The 23,416-nt window shown below is 40.4% G+C and overlaps 1 gene segment (V, D, J or C); it reads right to left on the reverse strand.

Moving 5' to 3' along the window:
* Positions 1 to 23,416, reverse strand: part of LOC115825274 (Ig kappa chain V-III region MOPC 63-like) — an 81,768-nt gene that overhangs the window by 3,633 nt on the left and 54,719 nt on the right. The window contains 1 exon segment of the V gene segment in view: positions 7,859 to 7,872. Within this exon segment, the coding sequence occupies positions 7,859 to 7,872 (14 nt within the window).

The following is a 23,416-nucleotide window of genomic DNA, read 5'->3' on the forward strand; positions in this document are numbered from 1 at the left end:
TTTTGAACCTTACAAGTTCAACCGGTAAACCGTGGTCAGTTCCTGCTGACGATTTTATTGTGATTTTTTTAATCGTATTTAGCAGGTGACATGGCAGCGGTGAGACAAATCTTTCTTTTTAAAGTCCGGTTACATACTGACCGCTCTTTAGAAGCCGTAACCTTGGCCTACGGTTTGGGTTTTTTTTTCCTCCGAAAGGGTTTTTTTTTTTTTTTTTTTTTTTTTTTTTATTAACCTTGGGATAGCTCCTCTGTTCTCCGTTTATTTCAGTTTTGTTTTATTTTATTGTTATTTTCCTATGGCGCCCGGGTTGCCCTCTTATTGTTGATGTATTTGGAAATTGTGCTTAAAGTTATTTTGTTACGCCAATTTTAAAAGTCGGATTGTCGTAATATTACGTGTATTATTTTGAACATAATTGTTTGGAAATTGTTTTTTTTGGAAGCTTGAGGTCAGGATTTATTTTCTTTAGACAAATAAATAAATAACTGAATAACTGTGCCTGTTGAGTTTGGTTCACTGTAGCTTAGGCTGGCATCAGTAACATTTATTATTATAATATTTTTATTTTTAACTACTCTGTCTGAGTGGTGGTGGATTTCACCCCTAACTGTTAAAATAAAAATAGTCCCACTACCGTCACAACACTCAGTATAATCACTTAATAAATATAAATACACATGGGACCCAATCTTCAGGTGACACTCTTTTCACTGGATTATACCTCACAACCATACTCAACATGTCAGATTCATATTAATCACAAACCACTTACATTTATGCTAAGGCTGCAGTATTAAACTCTGGTGCAGTGATTCTTAACCCCAATCCTGGCATCCCACTCTCCTGCATGTCTTTGTTTTTACTCTTCATTATCAAACCTGTGAAGAACCAACCTGTGTTTGCATTGTAGCAATACATGCGGCACACACACACACACACACACACACACACACACACACACACACACACACACACTAATGTGAAAAATTTCAAATACTTCAAACTACAGTTCATACAAAAATAGTGAATATACAATGTAATTCTGATACTTAAGAAGCGATAGGTCAGTCCTGCAACATGAAACAGACAGATTGATTGTGTCATATATCATCAAAATTATGACAGTGTTCAAGATGTATAACATTTTTCAAGAAGAGTTTGCCAGCTCTCTGAATTTCATGATAATTTTAAAGTAGACAGTGAGTATCGTATCTAAATGTTATCTTCCTGCTTCATTACTATCACTACATTATTATTATTATTATTATTATTATTATTATTAGTAGTAGTAGTAGTACAACTATTATTATTATTACTGATCTTTCCTACTAGTATTATTGTCACTGCTATCACCTATGGTTACTCAGTGTTAATACTATACCGATGATGATGAATGTTATTATTGTTATTGTTGTTATTGCTGATTTTGTTATTGTCCTTTTTCTTCCTCCTGTGAGAAAAGAAAATAATATTTATCTTATATCTCATGTTTTTACTAAAATTTTCCTATCATTTCTAATTAAAAAAAAAACTCCTCTGAATGTTAATAAGTTCAAATACATTGAATTTAGAATTTTAAATATATTTTCTTTCTTTCTTTCTTTCTTTCTTTCTTTCTTTCTTTCTTTCTTTCATAATTTAAGTTCAGTCTTTTAGGAATGGAGACATTCAGTTCTAACATTAATTCAGTTCTAACATCTAACATTAATTTTTTCGTCATCCCCTTCAGTGAGACAACTATCAGACAACAAGTATTACAAATAACATTTAGCATATTTTTCTTCATATTTCTGCATAAGCTGGTTCTTCTCATAAGATCAGTTTCTGTCCTTGAAATATTTTTAGATATCACAGTTTAGTCACAGTTTATGTCATACACAGGAAGTAGTACAGATTACAATATTAATCAGACATCTCCTGTGGGGGCAGCTGACAAATCATCTCTGGTCTTCAAGGCTGGTCATCCCTCAGTGCCAGTCTGTCTGTGTGAGGATAAACTACTTTACACAAAGTTAAAGATGAGAGAGAAAGTCTGAGGATCTCAACGTTCTAGCAGCTGTACAGGGGTCATCTGTGTCTCACACAGGGTGGTAACTCACTTTCTCAGATCTAGGTGTCCTCCATCAGCACTCCTGCAGAGACATCTTAAAACAAGACAGAGCACAGCATGCAAATAATGACAAATCCATAAACATCATTTTTATGTGACCTAAGGTGAACTCTGTGACCCTAACATGGTCCTAATGCTTCCCTATTCACCTCGATAAATTAAAAACTTGCCGATCAAAATGTCCGGTAATAATGCTCAGAGAAAGCGTATATAGGGATCCTACTAATTGCCACTGTTACGTGAGGTGCACTGTGTGCTTTATTTGTGTGTGTTGTTTCGTCTGCGTCTCTCTCTCTCTCTCTCTCCAGGTTCCCAGCTGTGGCCCAAAATGCTGTCAGTTCCATCTGGCCTGATGTTACGTCCCGCCTCCTCATGCCAGCCTGGCCAACCAGCAGTGGAGTGCCCCTTTCGGCTTGGCCAACCAGTGGCAGAGAGGCAAGATTTAAACATACCCAACTGTAACTGTTTTTAGATTTCGATCTCGTTCTGTAACTGTGCTTTCATGTTTTTTTGCTATTCTGACAAACTTTCCATTCTGTTTACGACTCTGAATTTTTGTTTACTGACTTTGTTTGTGGATTGTGCATTGGATCTGGTGTTTTGGTTATCGCGGGGAGAAGGACAGGTAAGGGAGGGGATCCCTGCAGTAGTGTTCACTCTGTATAGGGATAGGTTATAAGTGGATGCCATTAGTGTATGTTTTGTTATTACATAACTAGTGTAGTTAGTTTTCTTTTGGCTCTGCCACCTTTTTGTTTTGTAGTACAGTGTGTATTATTAGTGTAGATATTTAGGGTGGTTTTTGTTTTGTAGTTCAGTGTGTATTATTAGTGTAGGTATTTAGGGTGGTTTTTGTTTTGTAGTTCAGTGTGTATTATTAGTGTAGGTATTTAGGGTGGTTTTTGTTTTGTAGTACAGTGTGTATTATTTGTGTAGGTATTTAGGGTGGTTTATGTTTTGTAGTTCAGTGTGTATTATTAGTGTAGGTATTTAGGGTGGTTTTTGTTTTGTAGTTCAGTGTGTATTATTTGTGTAGGTATTTAGGGTGGTTTTTGTTTTGTAGTACAGTGTGTGTTATTAGTGTAGGTGTGTTGGTAACGCTTTAATTTCATGTAAATAATAGGTTTGGCGCCCTCTTATGGCTGCAGTTTTGTTTGTTAAGCTCGTGGTCATGTGACTTCAATTTAGTAACGAACCACTTGTCTGTGAGGTACAAGCGATTTCTTCACTCGGTGGAGTTTTGGCCCACATATGTTTGTAAGTAGTCATCCTGTGTTGACAGTTTGACATTTTATGTTTTGAAATGTTTCTGATGTGAATACAACAAGTTGCTGGTTTGTATAGTTGGTTTCGAAGGTTACAAAAATTCCGTTACTAGGCTAATGATGTTAGCAATTGTGCTACTGTTTATATGGTAGATGGTAGGCTGCGCTGTCAGGCGTAAGATATACTTTGTTTCGCTGAGACAATATAACTTGTCTGCGTTGTTTGTTACCAAGAAAGAAACTGATTGTATCATTTTCTGTTTATTTCAGTTTTACAAAAAATAAAGAGGAAGTTTGAATCTACCCTCGCATGTTCGCTGTCTGTCTAGCTGGATACCTTCAGTTAATCTTACGTCCGGCAAGGACAGAACAGTAAAAAAACATATTACTCAGCGGACACCATCACTCGAAGACAGTTACTGTATACATTATGTCGAAGCCATCAGACATCAAATCCCACATTAAGCAGATGGAGCGCACTGAAAAGAATGTTACAGCGGAGTCTGTTACAACAAGGTCCCGTTGTTCTAGCTCATCAAAGCTATCCAGTAGGTCATCAGCAAGCGTTGCAGCGCTCAGAGCGCGTGCCAAAGCAGAGGCTGCACAAGCGCAGTTGATCTATGCGGAGCAAGAAGCAGAAGCTATGAAACAACAAGCGCAGATTCAAGCTCAACTTCATGTTCTTAAAGTAAAGAAAATGGCTGCTGCTGCATCAGCTGAAGCTGAGATCTTTGAAGCTGCAGCTCAGTACGAGGAGCCACAACACCACAAATTTGAACATCTTTCAATTGCCTCTGCAGATCATAAGCAAAGAGTCCAAGACTATGTTGACAGTCAATCAGATGCACAAAATAACCAAGTAACAAATCGATCAGCGTCAAATGCCATACAGCCGTCATCATATTACACAGGAGAAAATACAAACACAGTCGCACAACCAACTCCGCCTTATGCACCTGTTTTGAAAGAAGAAGACTTATCAGGAGGACCAATCAGCACGTATCAGGAGCTGATTCAGCAACACCTTCCTAGCAATCACCATAACTCAGAACCTGCTCCATGTGCAACAAACCCAAGTCTAGTATGCCATTATGAACCACACAGGTCATCACCACCTACCTGCCATGATGCATCAACTGTGACTGACGTAGCAAAATATTTAATGAGACGAGAGCTGGTGTCAGCCACTTTACAAAAATTTGATGACAGCCCACAAAACTACCGAGGATGGAAATCCTCCTTTTTAAATGTGACCAGAGACTTGTCTTTTTCACCTAGAGAGGAACTTGACCTTCTCATCAAATGGCTAGGGCCACAGTCGTCAGAGCAAGCGAGGAGAGTCAGCTCTGCACAAGTTCACAATGTCACAGCAGGCCTCAGAATGGTTTGGCAGCGTTTAGAAGAAACGTATGGAGCTCCTGAAGCAATAGAACATGCCCTCTTCAAGAAAATTGAAGACTTTCCAAAAATATCTGCCAGAGAGAATGGCAAGCTGAGAGAATTAGGAGACCTCTTACTCGAGCTAGAACTTGCTAAAGCAGAAGGTTACTCACCTGGACTTGCCTTCCTAGACACAGCACGTGGCATCAATCCCATAGTGGAGAAGCTACCGTATGCACTGCAAGAGAAATGGATTTCATGGGCGTCCAAGTTCAAAATGGATCATGATGTTACATTTCCACCTTTCTCTGCCTTTTCGAAATTCATACAAGAGCAGGCTAGAATTCGAAATGACCCCAGCTTCTCCTTTCTATCGGTGTGTATGGGGAAAGTTGAGAGACCTGTGAAGAACAACAACAGAACACAGATATCAGTGAGAAAGACAGATGTCTCACATGAGTCCGCAGCAAAGGAATCCGAAGAGTGTGGGGACCCGGACAAGCAATGCCCCCTCCATAAGAAGCCGCACCCTCTCAGAAAATGCCGCAGCTTCCGGAGCAAGCCTCTTGAAGAAAGAAAAGCATACCTGAAAGAGAAGAACATCTGTTTTAGGTGTTGTGCATCCACCAAACACCTGGCAAAGAACTGTACAGTTAAAATCAGCTGTAAAGAGTGTGAAAGCGACAGACACAATACGGCATTACATCCTGGCCCGGCCCCTCACGACATCAGACCACCCCCAGAGGAGGAACAGCACGGCGGGGAGCCTCAAGTGAGAGAAACCTCAACCTCGGCAACAGTGATGTGCACGGAAGTCTGTGGAGACCGGCGTAGCCCTAGGTCTTGTGCCAAGATCTGCCTTGCCAAGGTGTATCCATTAGGCCAGATGGAGAAGGCAGTCAAATTATATGCAGTCTTAGATGATCAGAGCAACCGCTCTCTTGCACGCTCAGAATTTTTTGACCTTTTCAGTGTTACAGGAGGCACAGAACCTTACACGCTCAAGACGTGCTCAGGCACTATGGAAATGGAAGGAAGGAGAGCAAAACATTTTATCATCGAGTCCATAGATGGTCATGTGAAAATACCTCTACCCCCATTGTTGGAATGTGACATGATTCCTGAGGACCGGTCTGAGATACCCTCTCCTGAGGTTGCGCAACACCATCCTCACTTAAAGGCCATTGCGCACAAGATCCCGCCCATGGACACAAAGGCACAAATTCTTCTGCTCTTAGGAAGAGACGTGCTGAGACTGCACAAAGTGAGAGAACAGCGCAACGGGCCGCAGGATGCGCCATTCGCCCAGCGCCTCGACCTCGGCTGGGTTGTTATAGGAGACGTCTGTTTGGGACGCACACACAAGCCAGCCTCTGTGATGACCTATAAAACCAACATGTTACTTAATGGAAGACCATCATATCTCAGTCCATGCGTCAACAGTATACATGCAAAAGAGAAGTTGACTGCAGACCAACTGGGTTATACCACACGAAACCACAGAGATACTTACCACAGAATCCAAACAGACAGCCTCGGTGACACAGTGTTTGTCAGGAGGGAGGATGATGAAAGGCCAGCACCTTCACTAGAGGATGAATGTTTCCTCAAAGTCATGCAAGACGAGATGTATCAAGACGAGACAAACAGCTGGGTTGCTCCCCTGCCCTTTGTAACACCCAGGCAGCGACTACCAAACAATCGAGACCAGGCTCTCAAACGGTTCTACAACCTCAGACGCAGCCTCGACAAGAGGGCAGACATGAGAGATCACTTTGTTAAATTCATGCAGAGGATCTTTGACAATCAGCAAGCAGAGCTAGCACCTGCCTTAAAGCCTGATGACGAATGCTGGTACCTTCCATTGTTTGGAGTGTACCACCCGCAAAAGCCTGGACAAATACGGGTGGTTTTTGACTCCAGCGCCAAATATGAAGGTGTGTCATTGAATGATGTTCTCCTAAGTGGCCCAGACTTAAATAACAGTCTAGTCGGTGTCCTGATTCGGTTCAGAAAGGAGCCCATAGCCATAACAGTAGATGTGGAACAGATGTTTTACTGTTTCACTGTAAGAGAAGACCACCGCAATTACCTGCGCTTTCTCTGGTACCGAGACAATGACCTTGCAAAAGAGGTTACGGAGTATCGTATGAAGGTGCACGTGTTTGGGAACAGCCCCTCACCAGCTGTGGCGATCTATGGGCTAAGAAGAGCTGCCCAAGCTGGACAAACAGAACATGGCAAAGGTGCAAAGCAGTTCGTCACCAGGAACTTTTACGTTGACGATGGTCTGACTTCCCTCGCCACCGAAACAGATGCGATCAGTCTCCTACAAAAAACACAGATGATGTTAGCAGAGTCAAATTTACGACTACACAAAATCGCCTCAAACAGTAGCAAGGTGATGGAGGCATTCCCCAGTGATGACCTAGCAAAGGACCTCAAGGACTTAGACCTGGGGGCTGACCCTTTACCTCTGCAGCGAAGCCTCGGTCTGAGCTGGAGCCTTGAATCGGATGCCTTCACTTTTCAAGTCTCTAAGGAGAAAAGGCCCTTCACTAAGCGAGGTGTACTCTCTACAGTCAATAGTTTATATGATCCCTTAGGGTTCGTGGCACCTATTACTGTTCAGGGAAAGGCCCTCATCCGAGAACTTACCGCTGAACCATGTGACTGGGATGATCCTCTTCCACCTGCCAAAGAAAAGCATTGGAATGCATGGAAAGACTCTCTTTTGGATGTAGAGCTCTTACACATTCCCAGACCTTATGTTCCATTGTCTCTTTCCTCAGCACAGTACCGAGAACTGTGTGTATTCTCTGATGCCTCATCAATGGCAATTGCAGCTGTTGCCTATATACGAATTCTTGACAAGCAGGGACAGTGCCTCACTGGATTCGTCATGGGAAAAGCCAAGTTGGCACCAAAACCCGCACACACAATCCCACGATTGGAGCTGTGCGCGGCAGTTCTTGCTGTAGAGATGGCAGAGCTCATTTGCCAAGAGATGGATCTTGGGTTTCAAACCGTGAAGTATTATACAGACAGCAAGATTGTGTTAGGATATATCCATAATACTTCACGACGGTTTTATGTCTACGTATCTAACAGAGTCTCAAGAATTAGGAAGTCCACTACTCCGACACAGTGGCATCATGTCTCAACGGACCACAATCCAGCCGACTTTGCAACAAGGCCAATAACAGCAAGCTTACTGCAACAAACAAGCTGGTTCACCGGCCCCTCATTCCTGAGGCAAGTCCAACAGTTGTCTGCACCACTGACACGAAGTAAGTTTCATCTTGTCGAACCAGAGCAGGACACAGAGATTCGCCCAGAAATCAGTGTTTTCACAACTAACGCCATCGACAGCTTTTTTGGTCCACACAGGTTCGAACGTTTTTCTTCTTGGAAGCGGCTTATACGAGGAATGGCAAAGCTCATCAGTGTAGTGAGGAGCAAGTCCAAGTCTCCAAAGCAAAACCCTGAAAATCCACAAACACAAGCCAAATTGCGGGTCATCTGGAGCGTCCAACAGTTGGCATTCAGGGATGAGGTCAGAAAACTGCAAAGAGGAGAGCAAGTTTTCAAAACAAGTCCCTTGTGGGGGCTGAACCCCTTTATTGACAGAGATGGAGTGTTGAGGGTAGGAGGCCGGATATCTTTAGCTGACCTTCCGTATGATGAAAGACACCCGGTTATACTTCCCAAGAAACATCATGTGGCAACCTTGCTGGTGAGACAGTACCACCAAGATGTTGCCCACCAAGGTCGCCACTTCACTGAAGGAGCGCTTCGCTCTGCTGGTGTGTGGATAATCGGTGCAAGGAAATTAGTCTCCAGCGTGATCTATGAGTGCGTCACATGCCGTAAACTACGAGGGAAGCCTGAGGAGCAAAAGATGGCTGATTTGCCTGTGGACAGACTTGCCATGGAGCCCCCGTTCACTAGGGTTGGCCTAGATGTCTTCGGGCCATGGAGCGTTGTCTCACGGCGAACTAGAGGGGGTACAGCAGAGAACAAACGCTGGGCAGTGCTGTTTACCTGCCTGGGAACACGAGCTGTCCACATAGAGGTAGTAGAATCCATGTCCACCTCAAGTTTTATCAATGCTTTAAGACGTTTTTTTTGCCACACGAGGCCCTTCCAAAGTTCTCAGATCGGACCGTGGAACCAACTTCGTCGGAGCCTGTAGAGAGTTAAAGATCTGCACAGATGATCCCGAGATCCAAGATTACCTCAGCTCGGAAGGATGCTCATGGACCTTCAATACACCACATTCATCCCATATGGGAGGCTCTTGGGAGAGGATGATCGGCATCGCCCGTCGGATCCTGGACGCATTGTTGCTCCAGTCAGGCCCCACTCGTCTTTCTCATGAAGTCCTCACCACCTTGATGGCAGAAGTTATGGCGATAATGAATGCTCGCCCACTGGTTCCTGTGACCACGGACCCAGACTCTCCCTCTGTCCTGACGCCAGCAATGCTCCTCACACAAAAAGCGGGTGCTGCGCCGGCTCCCGAAGGAGTGTTTGACCTAAAAGACCTATACAAGAAACAATGGCGGTATGTTCAATGTCTCGCTGATACATTTTGGAAGCGGTGGAGACAAGAGTACCTGATAACACTCCAGTCCAGAAGGAAATGGATCAAAGACAAGTGTGATGTCCAGGTCGGAGACATTGTCTTACTGAAGGATGACCAAGCCAAACGAAATGAATGGCCCGTTGGTCTCATTGTCAAGAGCATTTCGAGTCAAGACAAAAGAATCAGAAAAGTGGAGGTTAGAGTTGTGAAGCAAGGAGCTCCACGGGTGTACTTACGTCCAGTGTCGCAGCTCGTCCTCCTGCTCCGCAAGGAACCTGTCAAGAAAGACTGATAAGAGAAAAGAGTGGTATAAAATTAATTATACCAGGCGGGGAGTGTGTTGGTAACGCTTTAATTTCATGTAAATAATAGGTTTGGCGCCCTCTTATGGCTGCAGTTTTGTTTGTTAAGCTCGTGGTCATGTGACTTCAATTTAGTAACGAACCACTTGTCTGTGAGGTACAAGCGATTTCTTCACTCGGTGGAGTTTTGGCCCACATATGTTTGTAAGTAGTCATCCTGTGTTGACAGTTTGACATTTTATGTTTTGAAATGTTTCTGATGTGAATACAACAAGTTGCTGGTTTGTATAGTTGGTTTCGAAGGTTACAAAAATTCCGTTACTAGGCTAATGATGTTAGCAATTGTGCTACTGTTTATATGGTAGATGGTAGGCTGCGCTGTCAGGCGTAAGATATACTTTGTTTCGCTGAGACAATATAACTTGTCTGCGTTGTTTGTTACCAAGAAAGAAACTGATTGTATCATTTTCTGTTTATTTCAGTTTTACAAAAAATAAAGAGGAAGTTTGAATCTACCCTCGCATGTTCGCTGTCTGTCTAGCTGGATACCTTCAGTTAATCTTACGTCCGGCAAGGACAGAACAGTAGGTATTTAGGGTGGTTTTTGTTTAGTAGTTCAGTGTGTATTATTTGTGTAGGTATTTAGGGTGGTTTTTGTTTTGTAGTTCAGTGTGAATTATTAGTGTAGATATTTAGGGTGTTTTTTGTTTTGTAGTTCAGTGTGTATTATTAGTGTAGATATTTAGGGTGGTTTTTGTTTTGTAGTTGTCAGACCTGCTCCCAGCCAATCCTCTGTTCAGCCACGCCCACGCTCTGAGTCTCCTGAGTTTTGACACACCTGCAGCAAATCCACCTAATCACCACTGGGGGATTTAAGGGCTGCAGTAGCAAGCACCTCCTTGTGAGGTATTGAGCTTGCTCTACTGAACGCTGTTGAACTTTTGCTGATTGTGTCTGATAGTCTGTTCCTGTGTTTGACCCTTTGCCTGCCTTTTTGACCCTGCTCATTGTCATTCGTGTTTGGATTTGTTTGTACTTATTCCTGTTAACTCTCCATTGGATTTTTGACCCTGGCTTGTGTTTCTTGACTACTCCTAAGGATTCTGATTTGGATTCGTTGAACGGTTGTATTAAAGTATCAGAGCTCTGCATTTGGGTCTTCTGTCACATTCATCACAGTAGTACAGTGTGTATTATTAGTGTAGATATTTAGGGTGGTTTTTGTTTTGTAGTACAGTGTGTATTATTAGTGTAGATATTTAGGGTGGTTTTTGTTTTGTAGTTCAGTGTGTATTATTAGAGTAGGTATTTAGGGTGGTTTTTGTTTTGTAGTTCAGTGTGTGTTACTTGTGTAGGTATTTAGGGTGGTTTTTGTTTTGTAGTACAGTATGTATTATTAGTGTAGGTATTTAGGGTGGTTTTTGTTTTGCTTGTTTCTTTCCTTTGGCACCGTCTGTAGTCCTTTCCCATCTTCAAGTGTGTGTTTTTTTTTTTTTTTTTTTTTTTTTTTTTTTTTCTTTTTCTTTTTTGAGTGTGTGTGTGTGTGTGTGTGTGTGTGTGTGTGTGTGTGTGTGTGTGTGTGTGTAAATATCTACTTGTAAATATCACTTTCTTAATATCCCTAATATATCACAGACTTGTTACACATTGATTCCCCGTGTCCGTGTTTTTCCTCGCCATCACACTGTCCCAGACCAGGACAGGTGGCGGGTTTTATTTATGCTACGTCCCCTCTACATACCCCTAGACACCACACTCCACCGGGGACGTAATAACATACACGTACATGTACAGATACAGATACACGTACAGTGTATAACAGTTACTATGTATATATCACATTTACCATATACTATTCATATACCTATACAGTATATAAATGACCAACTCGCCAGCACTAATTTAGAGCTTAACAGCAGATAACATAAGGCCCATGTTAGGGTCACAAATTTCACCTTCAGTGACATAAAACTGATGTTTGGGATCTGTCTTGTTTTAAGATGTTTCTGCAGGAGTGCTGATGGAGGACACTTAGATCTGAGAACGAGTGAGTTACCACCCTGTGTGAGACACAGATGACCCCTGTGCAGCTAACAGAACTCAGAAATCCCCTTATCATTAACTTTGTGTAAAATAGTTTATCCTCACACAGACAGCCTGGAACTGAGGGATGACCAGCCTTGAAGACCAGAGGTGAGTTGTCAGCTTCCACCATAAAAGGTGAGTTGTCAGCTTCCACCATAAAAGATGCCTTCTTAATACTGTAATCTATCTTACTCCTTGTGCATGACGTAAACCGTGACTAAAGGTTATTCTGTGTAAGGTCATTTTCCATTAATGGTATTGTCTTAAGTTTTCAGACAGTAATTTATCAGTGTTAGGTGAAATCAGGATCTTGTTGCTGGGCCATACTGTATATGACAAGGTCCAACTATCACTGAGTTCAGAGAAGGCTTGATGTATGTGCAAATGGGTTTTATTTGATAAGAACAAGGTGGCAGACAAAGACAAGGATCAAATGCAGATAAATACAAGGATCAGCTACAGAGGAAACAGATACATTTTGTCAAAGAGGTCTTAGTTAAGACTTCACAAAGGGTGATAGTTAGGGATGTGATATTTATACAAACAGACTCATTAGAAAGGGGTGGAACAAACACAATGAACAAACACAAACAGGTGCAGATGATGACGGTGAAGTGCGACTGGTGATCAGTAGATTGGTGACACTGAACACTGAATGGTAGAACCAGCGAGGGGAGGAGACAAGGTCATCACACCAACACACCTTGGGTATCCTTCTTTTCTCTCTGACACCTGTCACACTACCACTCTAATATACCTTATCTTTATTTACACTACCACTCTAATATACCTTATCTTTATTTACACTACCACTCTAATATACCTTATCTTTATTTACACTACCACTCTAATATACCTTATCTTTATTTACACTACCACTCTAATATACCTTATCTTTATTTACACTACCACTCTAATATACCTTATCTTTATTTACACTACCACTCTAATATACCTTATCTTTATTTACACTACCACTCTAATGTACCTTATCTTTATTTACACTAACACTCTAATATACCTTATCTTTATTTACACTACCACTCTAATATACCTTATCTTTATTTACACTACCACTCTAATATGCCTTATCTTTATTTACAATAACACATGCCTGTTTATCTTGACTTGTAGAGAACTCTATTGAATACTTTATTAGATTTCAGGACCATTTTACTCTGCACTCCTGTCTATTATTATAAATTTTGACATTTCTGATCCACCTCCAAATGCTACCATACAGATCAGGTGAGGGAGACGCCAATCATCAGCCAAGACACGTCACTGTTCTTCAAACAGCACAAATAGAAAGTCAGGTTCACTGAGTGAGGAATCACCATTGTCTCTCAGATCCTTTCACCGTTTTCACAGGTGAAAAAAACAACAACAACAACAACAACAACAACAACAACAACAAAAACAAAAACAGAAACCTAGATAACAGAGTGAAATCTGTCTGTGTTTTTCAGTTGACTCTTATGTCATGTTTGTCTCTTGTGAAGAGTGATGTTATCAGTTCTAAGTTTACAGCTCAAAACTATTTATTTTTTCTTTGAATTATGTACATACATTTAGTGTTTGGAGCAAAATGATGAAGCGGAAGACTTCTGGACACTGACAGGCTTTAAGATTCAAACTTCTGGTTAATACGACACATTGACAACATACCTCCACACAACCAAAGAAGGGAAAACTAAAAGTATATATACTGGACAGAAAAAGACAATATTAACCAAACATGTGGAACTACTGATACACTGACCAAAAACAGGGAAGTGAATGTACAAATGTATGATAAATTGACCAGTAGAGGGGGACAGAGAGCACACAGAGCACAGTTACAGTGATACAGGCTAGTTGAATATGGGTCACCATATAAACTATAGAGTACAAAATAGATACTAAAGTACTAAAGTACTAAAAACATTAGTAACTTGGGTCACAAATTTGTGAAGGAAATAATGAGAATATTTTGATTATGCTGCAACTGGCAGGATTTCCATTCAGCACCAAGTCGGTGTTCACAGTTCTCATTGATTATAAAATTGACTATTTTTCTATTTAGCACCAAGTCAGTATTCACAACTCTCTTTAATTACAAGAGACCTGTTTACACAGGAAGATCATTTCCATAGAGAGAGGAGCACTCATTATCGGATGCATAGATATATAGATAAGTATTTAGTTGCCCGGACCAACTACCTCACATGCCCAAGAACTAATAATTGATTATTTATCATATTAAGTGAGAATGATGTATGAAGATACCACCGTAATGTCACGACACCAATAAAACATTAGTGGCTTACGTCCCAATGATTGTTATCGTTGTTCTTACTATTATCTGACACGGCTTGGGCCTGGGATAGTTAGCAAAAACAACTACAAGAGAATGTGAGAAACAGGCTTAACTTAAAACAACGTTTGCGAGGCAACCAAACGACACAGAAAATACTGTGAGACCGCTATGCATATTATTTAACTGTGTAGATTATGGAATTACTTACTTTACATGTACGCACACCAAGGGGAAATACAAGACATAGTGATGGGATGTTCGATACCAAAGCTCTGAAGCTTTTGTGAGGCGTACTGGTTCGAAACACTGTGTCGAAGCTTGTATCAAATTACCACAACTACGTGGCTGATGACGTCAGAAGCTTCAGACATCACTGAAACACCAGGAGGGGTTTGATCAGTTTGAAGCTTTGGCGCTATTCCATGTGTAAGTCCGTACCCGGAACTACGATTCATTCGGCACATGCGCCAAAATCAGTACATGCTCAGAATTTAATCTCTTTTAGGACACTGCCCGATCTGTCCTACGCATGTGTGATTTTCTATGACGTTGTTTTAACTGTGCATGCAACAATAACCGCTTTAACTTTTTGACTTTTGTTTGTTTGTTTGTTTGTCTGTTTGTTTTTTGGCACCGACTCTACTTCACACTCCCTTTCGGTTGGATGCTGGTTCAGTGGGAAAAAATCCATTTAACTAAGGGAAACTAGACTACAAAGTAAACAACAAAAAACCCCTAATGAGTCTGGAATGTTTCAGTAAAGATAAATGTAGCGCTCTTGCTCTAATACCCTTCAAATGCTATACTTATATATATATATATAGTATATACAGTCTAGGTAGTCATCAAAACCATGATCTTTGAAAACTACAAGAGACTTTATTTTGTACAGTATCCCCTTTTCTTCCCTTCGTGTTTATGTGTGTGTATGAATGTGAGTGTAAATGTAGAGATGGATATATGTTTATGTAAGATGAGTATGTGTATACAACAATAAAATAAATAAGTGAATAAAGAAATTAACCCTTGTCTTGATAAAATGTACAAAAATGAGGAAAAAAGGGGGTGCACACTATAAAAGAACAAGTGCACACAAGAACAAATACAGAAAAAAGAAACTGCCCCCCCCCCCGCCTTTTTTTTTTTTTTTTCTAAGTCCTTTGTGTTTTGGATTCTCTGTGTGCAAAGAGTCTTATCTGAGTCCAAACGTGAAGTTTTGGAGTTCAGTCAGTCCGTTGAGGAAACCATGTGGGAGCTGGTCAGGCCTTCTACCCAGGGCAGGCTCGCCATCTTGTCTGATCGCAAATCTTATAATGAACCCAAGGGAAAAAAAAAAACAAAAAAAACAATCTACACAAGACAGTGTAACAGCCACACAATTAGTAATTTCTTCTTTCACGAGATCTCGTTTTAGCTTTTACTATAGATATAGACAGATATCGCCATGTCTTTCTTTTCTGACATGGGCTACATAAATAAGGGCTGCTCTTGCCTCTTTTGATACAGAGGTCTAAAAACTGAGCAGAGACAATTTTACTCCCTGCACAAATTAAATGAACCCAAAGTAACCCCTGTGCTGGCAAGAATGGCAGTGTGAGAGGCCAAGAAGAATCCAAGGATTACCAACAAGGCCATCCTGATGAATCTGAGCAATTCTGGTACCAATATCTCAAGGCAGACATTCCAGCAGACACTGTACAAGGCTGCTCTCCATGGCTGCCAAACAAGGAGGGCTCCAGCTCTCAATCATAGAGAAGAAGAAACCTTTTGGTCATCATTTCTGTGTTCGGATGACCAAAAGCTTTCTTCTTTGTCCAGGTGAGCTTTTGCAAAGGCTAGGTGAGTCTTTTCATGCCTGTCTTGGGGAAATGGAGTCTCCTTAGTTGGTGTCCATGGAGACCAACCTTGTGCAGTATTTACAACACATACCTGCCTCTCTTGGCTGGTGAATAACTCTGCACAGTAATGGATACTTTATTAAATTTTATAATTGGTTTACTCTAAATTCCCATCTATTATTATAAAAATTGGAGTCTCTGATCCACCTCCAACTGCTACCCTACAAATCAGATCAGTGAGGCATCCAAACATCAGTCAAGACACATCACTGTTCTTCAGCCAGCCCAAATGGTAAGACACGTCACTGTTCTTCAAACAGCCCAAAAGGAAAGTCAGGTTCACTGAGTGAGGAATCACCATGGTCTTTCAGATTCTTTCTGCAATTTTCACAGGTAATGAAACAGAAACTTAGACAACAGGGTCAAATCTCTTTGTGCTTTTCAGCTGAATTTTGCAGCATTTTCTGTTTAACTGTCAGGCGTGCAGTGGAGCTGGACCCAAACGCAAGACACAGTGCTCATGGTAACAAAAAAAAGGAGGACTGATAAATAAACAGGTGCAAACAGGAAACAAAACTGGATACAAATGGTGCAGCCAAACAGAGTGTATCCAAACACAAACAAATAACAATAAACAAGGGAAACGCAAGGGCTTAAATACAAGAGGAGAACCAAACTGGACAAACATGATTGGTGGAACTTAATGGGGTAAACGAGGTAAATAAATAGAATAAACAGAATCAGGTGAGGGGTGGAGACAGACAAGGAATAGGAACACAAGATATTTCAAAACAGAAGTCCACAACAAGGTGCAGGCTTTGACATTAACACATCACATGTTATGTTTGTCTCTTGTGAAGAGTGATGCTATGAATCCTAAACCGTGACAATAAACTGTCCATAGATTTGAGTGAGTAGTCAAGTGGACTACACTACACAGGATGAAATTACAAAGTTTACAGCCCAACGCTGATTATTTTATTCTTTGAAAGATGTGCATACATTTAGTGATTGTCACAGACTGAAGGAAGCTCTGGACACATGTGCAGATTAGATGAGACTGTATTAGAAATAACCAGGACAAAGCAAAAGACTTAGAGGTTTTAGAAGAATTTAGAGGTTTCATGATTCGAAGCTCTTGTTAACACAACACATTGACGACGCATTCAGACACAACCAGAAAAGGGAACACTGGGAGTATTTATACTGAAAAGAACAAAATATACTGACTAAACACAGGTGGAACTTCTGATCCACTAACTACCGGTGTTTTCACACTTGGTCCCTCTCAGCCCTCAAAACAAACTCAGAGTGATTAGTCAGCACTTTCTGTGCATATGTCAACACACAAACGACCTCAGACACCCCTGAAATGAGCTGAATGTCTGGTTCAACTGAAGTCCTTGTTGCGGTTCACTTAACATGTGCATTGTGAACACAAAGCGCTCCAGGTTCAATTCGCCTTTTGCCATTGTATTTTAGTCCTCTAGACTTGCCATAGACAGATCACATGCTATTGCTTTGGGACACTCGGAAAAACAAGTAGACGTAACCATGGCTGCTGGTAACTATGGAAGCCCTAAGTATGAATTTACTTTTAATTTAGATTTTGTTTTCTCGTGATAACGTATTATTTTTCTTTGTTTTCTCGAGATCTTGACTCATTTAAGTCATTATCACAAAAAAAAAAAAAAAAACGAAACTTTGTTTTCTAAAGATTACAACATAATTAATTAGAGATCTCGAAAAAACAACAATTTTCCTGTGATAGCGACATAATTAAATTGCGGCCTCGAGAACACAAAGAAAAATAACATTTTATCACCAGAAAACTGAATCAAAATTAAAATGTAAACTGATGGCATCTTAGGGCCTCCATATGCTGGTGACGATAGCTGCTATAACGTTTGTGAACAGAAAGAGGTTTGAGGCCCCATCAGTTCTTAAGTGGACCAGAAAGAAAACTGAAAACTGAAAACTGAATTTCGAAAGAAGTCACAGTGTGAATGCAAAAGGATCTGAGTCCCTTTTCTGTTGGTCCTCTTTTTGGTCCACTTTAATAAGACTGAGTTTGATTCATTGAAAAAGGATTATATGTGAAAACACTGTAAAAAACCAGGAAGACTATTAAGAAAAAAAGGGAAAAAATATGGTCAGCAGAGGGGGAGAGAGAGAAACAGGGAGTGACAATGATATAGTCTGTTCTGAATATTGGACTTTTTTTTATAAAAAATAGAGTACACATTAGATAGAGGTAAAAGCAGTTTGATAACTCATGAAAATATGTGTAATATCGGTTCGGAAATGTCTGAGGTACATAATATATAAGACATTCGGATTGTGCTATAAGCAGTTCCATTCAGCACTAAGTCTGTGATCACAACACTCTTTAATTACAAGTGCCATATTCACCCAGGAAGATCATTTCCATAGAGAGAGGAGACTTTGCATTGGCAGCACATGCTTCAGTGCTCTGGGAGTGTTTATAGCCCTGTGAGTTTAACACTTGATGACTGAGAACTGCCTGCCCCACGAACTTAACCCACAGTCAGCATGACTTTCATCACCATCTTCATCTGGACACTTTTGTGCTGTGTTAAAGGTAAAGGGACATTTTGTGCTTTTGCCTTTTTTGCTGTTGTTGTTTTTCCATGAAGCGTTGTGCTTTAAACTGTACATACAACATACTGTAAATATTTTGTCTATTATGTATATTCAACCAATACATATACACTCCTTTGTCTACTCTGTCAGCTTCACCTCTGTGTATAACATAATTAATATATATACATGTACATATCTGTATATATTGCTCACCATTGTCTATAATGCTGTATATACTGTGAGATATAGCATCACTTACTGCAGTACTCACTATACCTGCACTAATCTGTAAATAATACTATGCTTTGCATTTCTTTGCTACTGCATTTCATTGGCTTTGTAACTGTACTCTGCACAATGACAGTAAAGTTGAATCTAATCTAATCTAATCTAATCTAATCTAATCTAAAATGAGTCAGTTTAACAAACAACACTCATAAACGTTCCCCAGTTTTAATAAAACCATGCAGTGAGATTGAAATGACTAATGAATTCAATAAGAGTTTTGAGAAAGACCAAATGTGCCTGCAAAACTGAGCAGCAGAAGAAAGTTCAGGAATCAGGTGAGAACAAAAACATGAAAAAGAAAAAGAAAATCGTTTGATGTGATGCATTACAGTGAAACTCTCAGGAGTCTACAGAGGTGGACACAGTAAGCAAAAACTGTACTCAAGTAAAAATGCTGTTACTTTATAATAATTATGACTCAAATAGAAGTAAAAGTACTCATCAAAATAACAACTTGAGTGTGAGTAAAAAATAATCTTGTAAGTAAGTAAATAAAATAAATAAACAGCATAATGTAAACATAACATACATTTCAGGCACTTTTGCCACAGGTTAGCTTCATAAATCTTCCAAACTAGAGTAATAGTAATAGCATCTCTTCCATTTTTTCTTAACATCTTTTGAAACCAATGCCAAAGTGTGTGGTGTGCTAACAACCCCTTTTGTGTTTATTTCATAACATAAAGCAACCAGTGAGAGGGTCTCTCTGCTGTTGTTTATTTGGGGATGTTAGAATACGAAACAGAGAATGGTTCTACTTCTCCGTCACAACAGACGGAGACCAGAGACCACAGGTTACTTCAGTATGTGTAACGGAATAAATGTAACACATTGCTAACCTCTTCAGGGAGTCTATACATTGACACACAGGATTAAACTTTAAACTATCAGGAGTGTATGCATTAACACACAGGATCAAAATTTAAACTATCAGGAGTCTATGCATTAACACACAAGATTAATCTAAAGAAATAAAAGAGCTGATCTTCAGAAGCTGATTAATGTATGTTTTTGAAATGCGTTCATTTTCTGAGATCATTTTATAACCTTGCTGGCAGTGATGAATGTGAACAGTTGTGTGGACGGTCACCTTCTACATGAGTCGTGTCTGGTTCCTTTGTTAGACAGGCTGTTGTAAGTTCTGTTGTATTTGCTGTTGTTATGGGTGCTGTACATGCTGTATTAGCTGTTGTTTTGAGTGTAGTTTTGGCAGTCATGGTTGTCTCAGCTGAAAAGTGAGTAAAAGATGATCAAAATTTACTTAAACCATCTGTCATAACACTGATATGACATGACACTGTCCTATTCATGTCGTAACAGATGATATAAACAGTCATGAGCAGTAATGTGAGCTCATGACATTTATCTCTGTACTATTACACACACACACACACACACACACACACACACCTTGTATCTTGTATTTCAGACAGCCTCTGAAACAGCATAATATCCATTTCTCTGGGTTTCAAGCTTATGATATGCTATTTCACATCAGTCCTGTAGATGGCACAGTGCCAGCAGTCAAAGGGAAGCCTTTGGTTCTGGTAAAGGCCAAAGGGCAAAGCAATTAAAGAAAACACCAGAACATTTAAGGATTGTGAACATCCTCTGGTGGACTGCATTAAATGAGAGTGTCTGTGTTTCTTCTAGAAGATGTGGAGAGACTGATCATGACTGGAGCTCCTCAGGCCTCTGATCAGTGTGAAGAAGGGAGGTGATTTACTGATAGACTCTGTATGAATGTGTCTGTGTGAAAGAGACCAGCTGCACATTACCGACTGATATCTCATCTCATCTCCTCATGAAACGTGTTTCTGGTGGAAGTGCAGCTCTCTGAGTTAAAGCATCTAGTTTATCTGATGCACTGATAACAATACATGCTTTTAGATTCTCTAACGGTCTCTCTTGTGAATATTTAATATATTTCAGATATTAACTAAAACCTTGCTGAGGTCATGACTGTATTATAGATTCTCTTGTCTTTGCATTGTAGAATAATGTTAGAAACACATATTTTCATCACAGAACATCAAATACATAAAGAAATGTTTACCAAATCTGAATGAATAAGGATTATTCCACACTGTGACAGAGGGCTCTGTCTCAGGCCGCGAGCGGCGCCCCCCCCCCCCCCCCCCCCAGTGTTGCACAGTGTTCGTTCGTGTCTCTGTCCTGTTACGTCTACTTCATTGATACATATCAATAATTCACATATTCCAATAAAATACCGCGCTAACTTCGAGGGCGCACACTCAAAGCACGCAGCAGGTTACCCAATTTCATACACACAAACATTTCCAATTCACGTCCACAATCTCACACTTTAAAACACCCTACAAACCCTAACCCCAATTACACCTAAGTGTTTGTTAGCGTCTTTACTGTTTGTTTTACCGTTACCCTCTGTATCAGGTTACACACATACACAATTACCGAGTTAAATGTTTGTCCCGTCTTTATTATACATATCGCTCTGTTTGAACGTTCTTATTGCGTTGTAATGTTTGCTGGTTGTCGTGTCTCCCTCTGTTTTCTCTGTTCATCTGTTTGGTTACAGTACCATAGGACTACCAGTGCAGGGGAGGACCAAACAGAACTGTAGGAACGCAAGTTCGTTTATTTGATTTAGCCGGAGTGGCGCATGCGTGATGCACACGGGGAAGGGGCCATGGAAAAGGGTTTTTACGTTAAAATGATAACGATCGGCTGTTACTAGCCAGAAAAGGTAAAAGTTAAAACATTACTGTGGAGTGTGAATTTATGTTTGTGATTGTGTATATGTACTGGAGTGGATAAGTAATTGGCATATTATTTTAAGTCAGCAGAAGGAAGCTGGTATGTTCTGATGGGAGGGGCTTACAGTACAAAAGGGGGTTTTCCATTATTGTATGTTGAGGGAGTCAGGAGAGTAACAGAGTGTAGCTGTGGTGTGGTGTGGTGTGGTGTGGTGTGGTGTGGTGTGGTGTGGTGTGGTGTGGTGTGGTGTGGTGTGGTGAATTGAACTGAACTGAATTTGATTTGAGAAATTGAAAGTAGCGATTTGTTTGTTTGTTTATTTATTTATTTGGTTGTCTATATATTTTTGTTTGTTTGTTTGTTTTGTTTTTGTAAATTTTGTATATATACACACACACACACGCACGCACGCACGCACGCACGCACGCACGCACGCATATACATACACACATATACAGTGTACAGTGAATATATATATATATATATATATATATATATATATATATATATATATATATATATATATATATATTCACTGTACATAATTGCCATTTTGGACTTTTTTTCACTTTTCCTCACTTTGGTTGGGACCGTTTTTTTTTGTGCACTGTAAATAAAACATCTTGCACTTACGTGCTATTTGCAGTGGAGCCATTTATTTATTTATTTATTTGGTGCTTTTTGGGCAACTCGAATCACTGTTCGGCTTCAACCTGCCACACACACTGAAAAATGAAAAATTCTACACATGTCTGAGCATTGTGTGACCTGTCAGCTCTGACCTCAGTGAATCAGTGATGTGATCATTTGACCTGTGACCTCATCATGGTGATAATGACATGCTATGACCTCATCTCCTCTCTCTTCCCCCACAGTCCTATCTCTCTACTTGTCTCTCTATTTGTCTCTCTCTCTCTCTCTCTCTCTCTCTCTCTCTCTCTCTCTCTCTCTCTCTCTCTCTCTCTCTGTTTTGATTCAAAAGAGTTCAGAGAAGAGATATATGAAAAGATAAAGAATCTCTCAGCACACATTTCTGATCAGAGCTGAATAAAGGTCTGATTATAGATTGTTAAACACACTTTATAATGATGAGAGATAACCAACAAAAATTCTGTTCATACTGATGTTTTACTTTAGTTGATCATATAGTGATTACTGTACTGACATTACCCAGGAAGATCATTTCCATAGAGAGAGGAGAATTTGCATTGGCAGCACATGCTTCAGTGCTCTGGGAGTGTTTATAGCCCTGTGAGTTTAACACTTGATGACTGAGAGCTGCCTGGCCAACGAACTTAACCCACAGACATCATGACTTTCATCACCATCTTCATCTGGACACTGACTCTGTGTTTTCATGGTAAGATTTTTGCATTTCTTTCATACAACTGAAAACTGCCTCTGACTGAAACCAGACTGAAAAAAGAAAATATGAGCACATTCATTTGCTTAATGTGTTAACATTTTTGTTTGTTTGATTTTAGAGTCCAGAGGACAGGTGACTGTGACTCAGACTCCTGAAGTGAAATCTGCTCTTCCAGGAGACACTGTCACTATTAACTGTAAAACCAGTCCTGCAGTGTATTATGCCAGTGCCTATGGTCACTGGCTGCACTGGTACCAACAGAAACCTGGACAGGCTCCTAAACTCCTCATTTCCTTGGCCAATCGATTACAATCAGGAGTTCCAAATCGTTTCAGTGGCACTGGATCTGGGACTGACTTCACTCTGACCATCAGAGGAGTCCAGACTGAAGATGCAGGAGATTATTACTGTCAGAGTTACCATAGCGGTGATGTGTTCACACAGTGATATAGAGCCGTACAAAAACCTCCCTCAGTCAGACTGCACAGAGACTGCACTGCTGCAGCTGGGACCTACTGCAGGTGCTGAGGTGGAGGAAGTGATACAGCA

Source organism: Chanos chanos, chromosome 12 (assembly GCF_902362185.1).
Source record: "Chanos chanos chromosome 12, fChaCha1.1, whole genome shotgun sequence".
Lineage (NCBI taxonomy): Eukaryota > Metazoa > Chordata > Actinopteri > Gonorynchiformes > Chanidae > Chanos > Chanos chanos.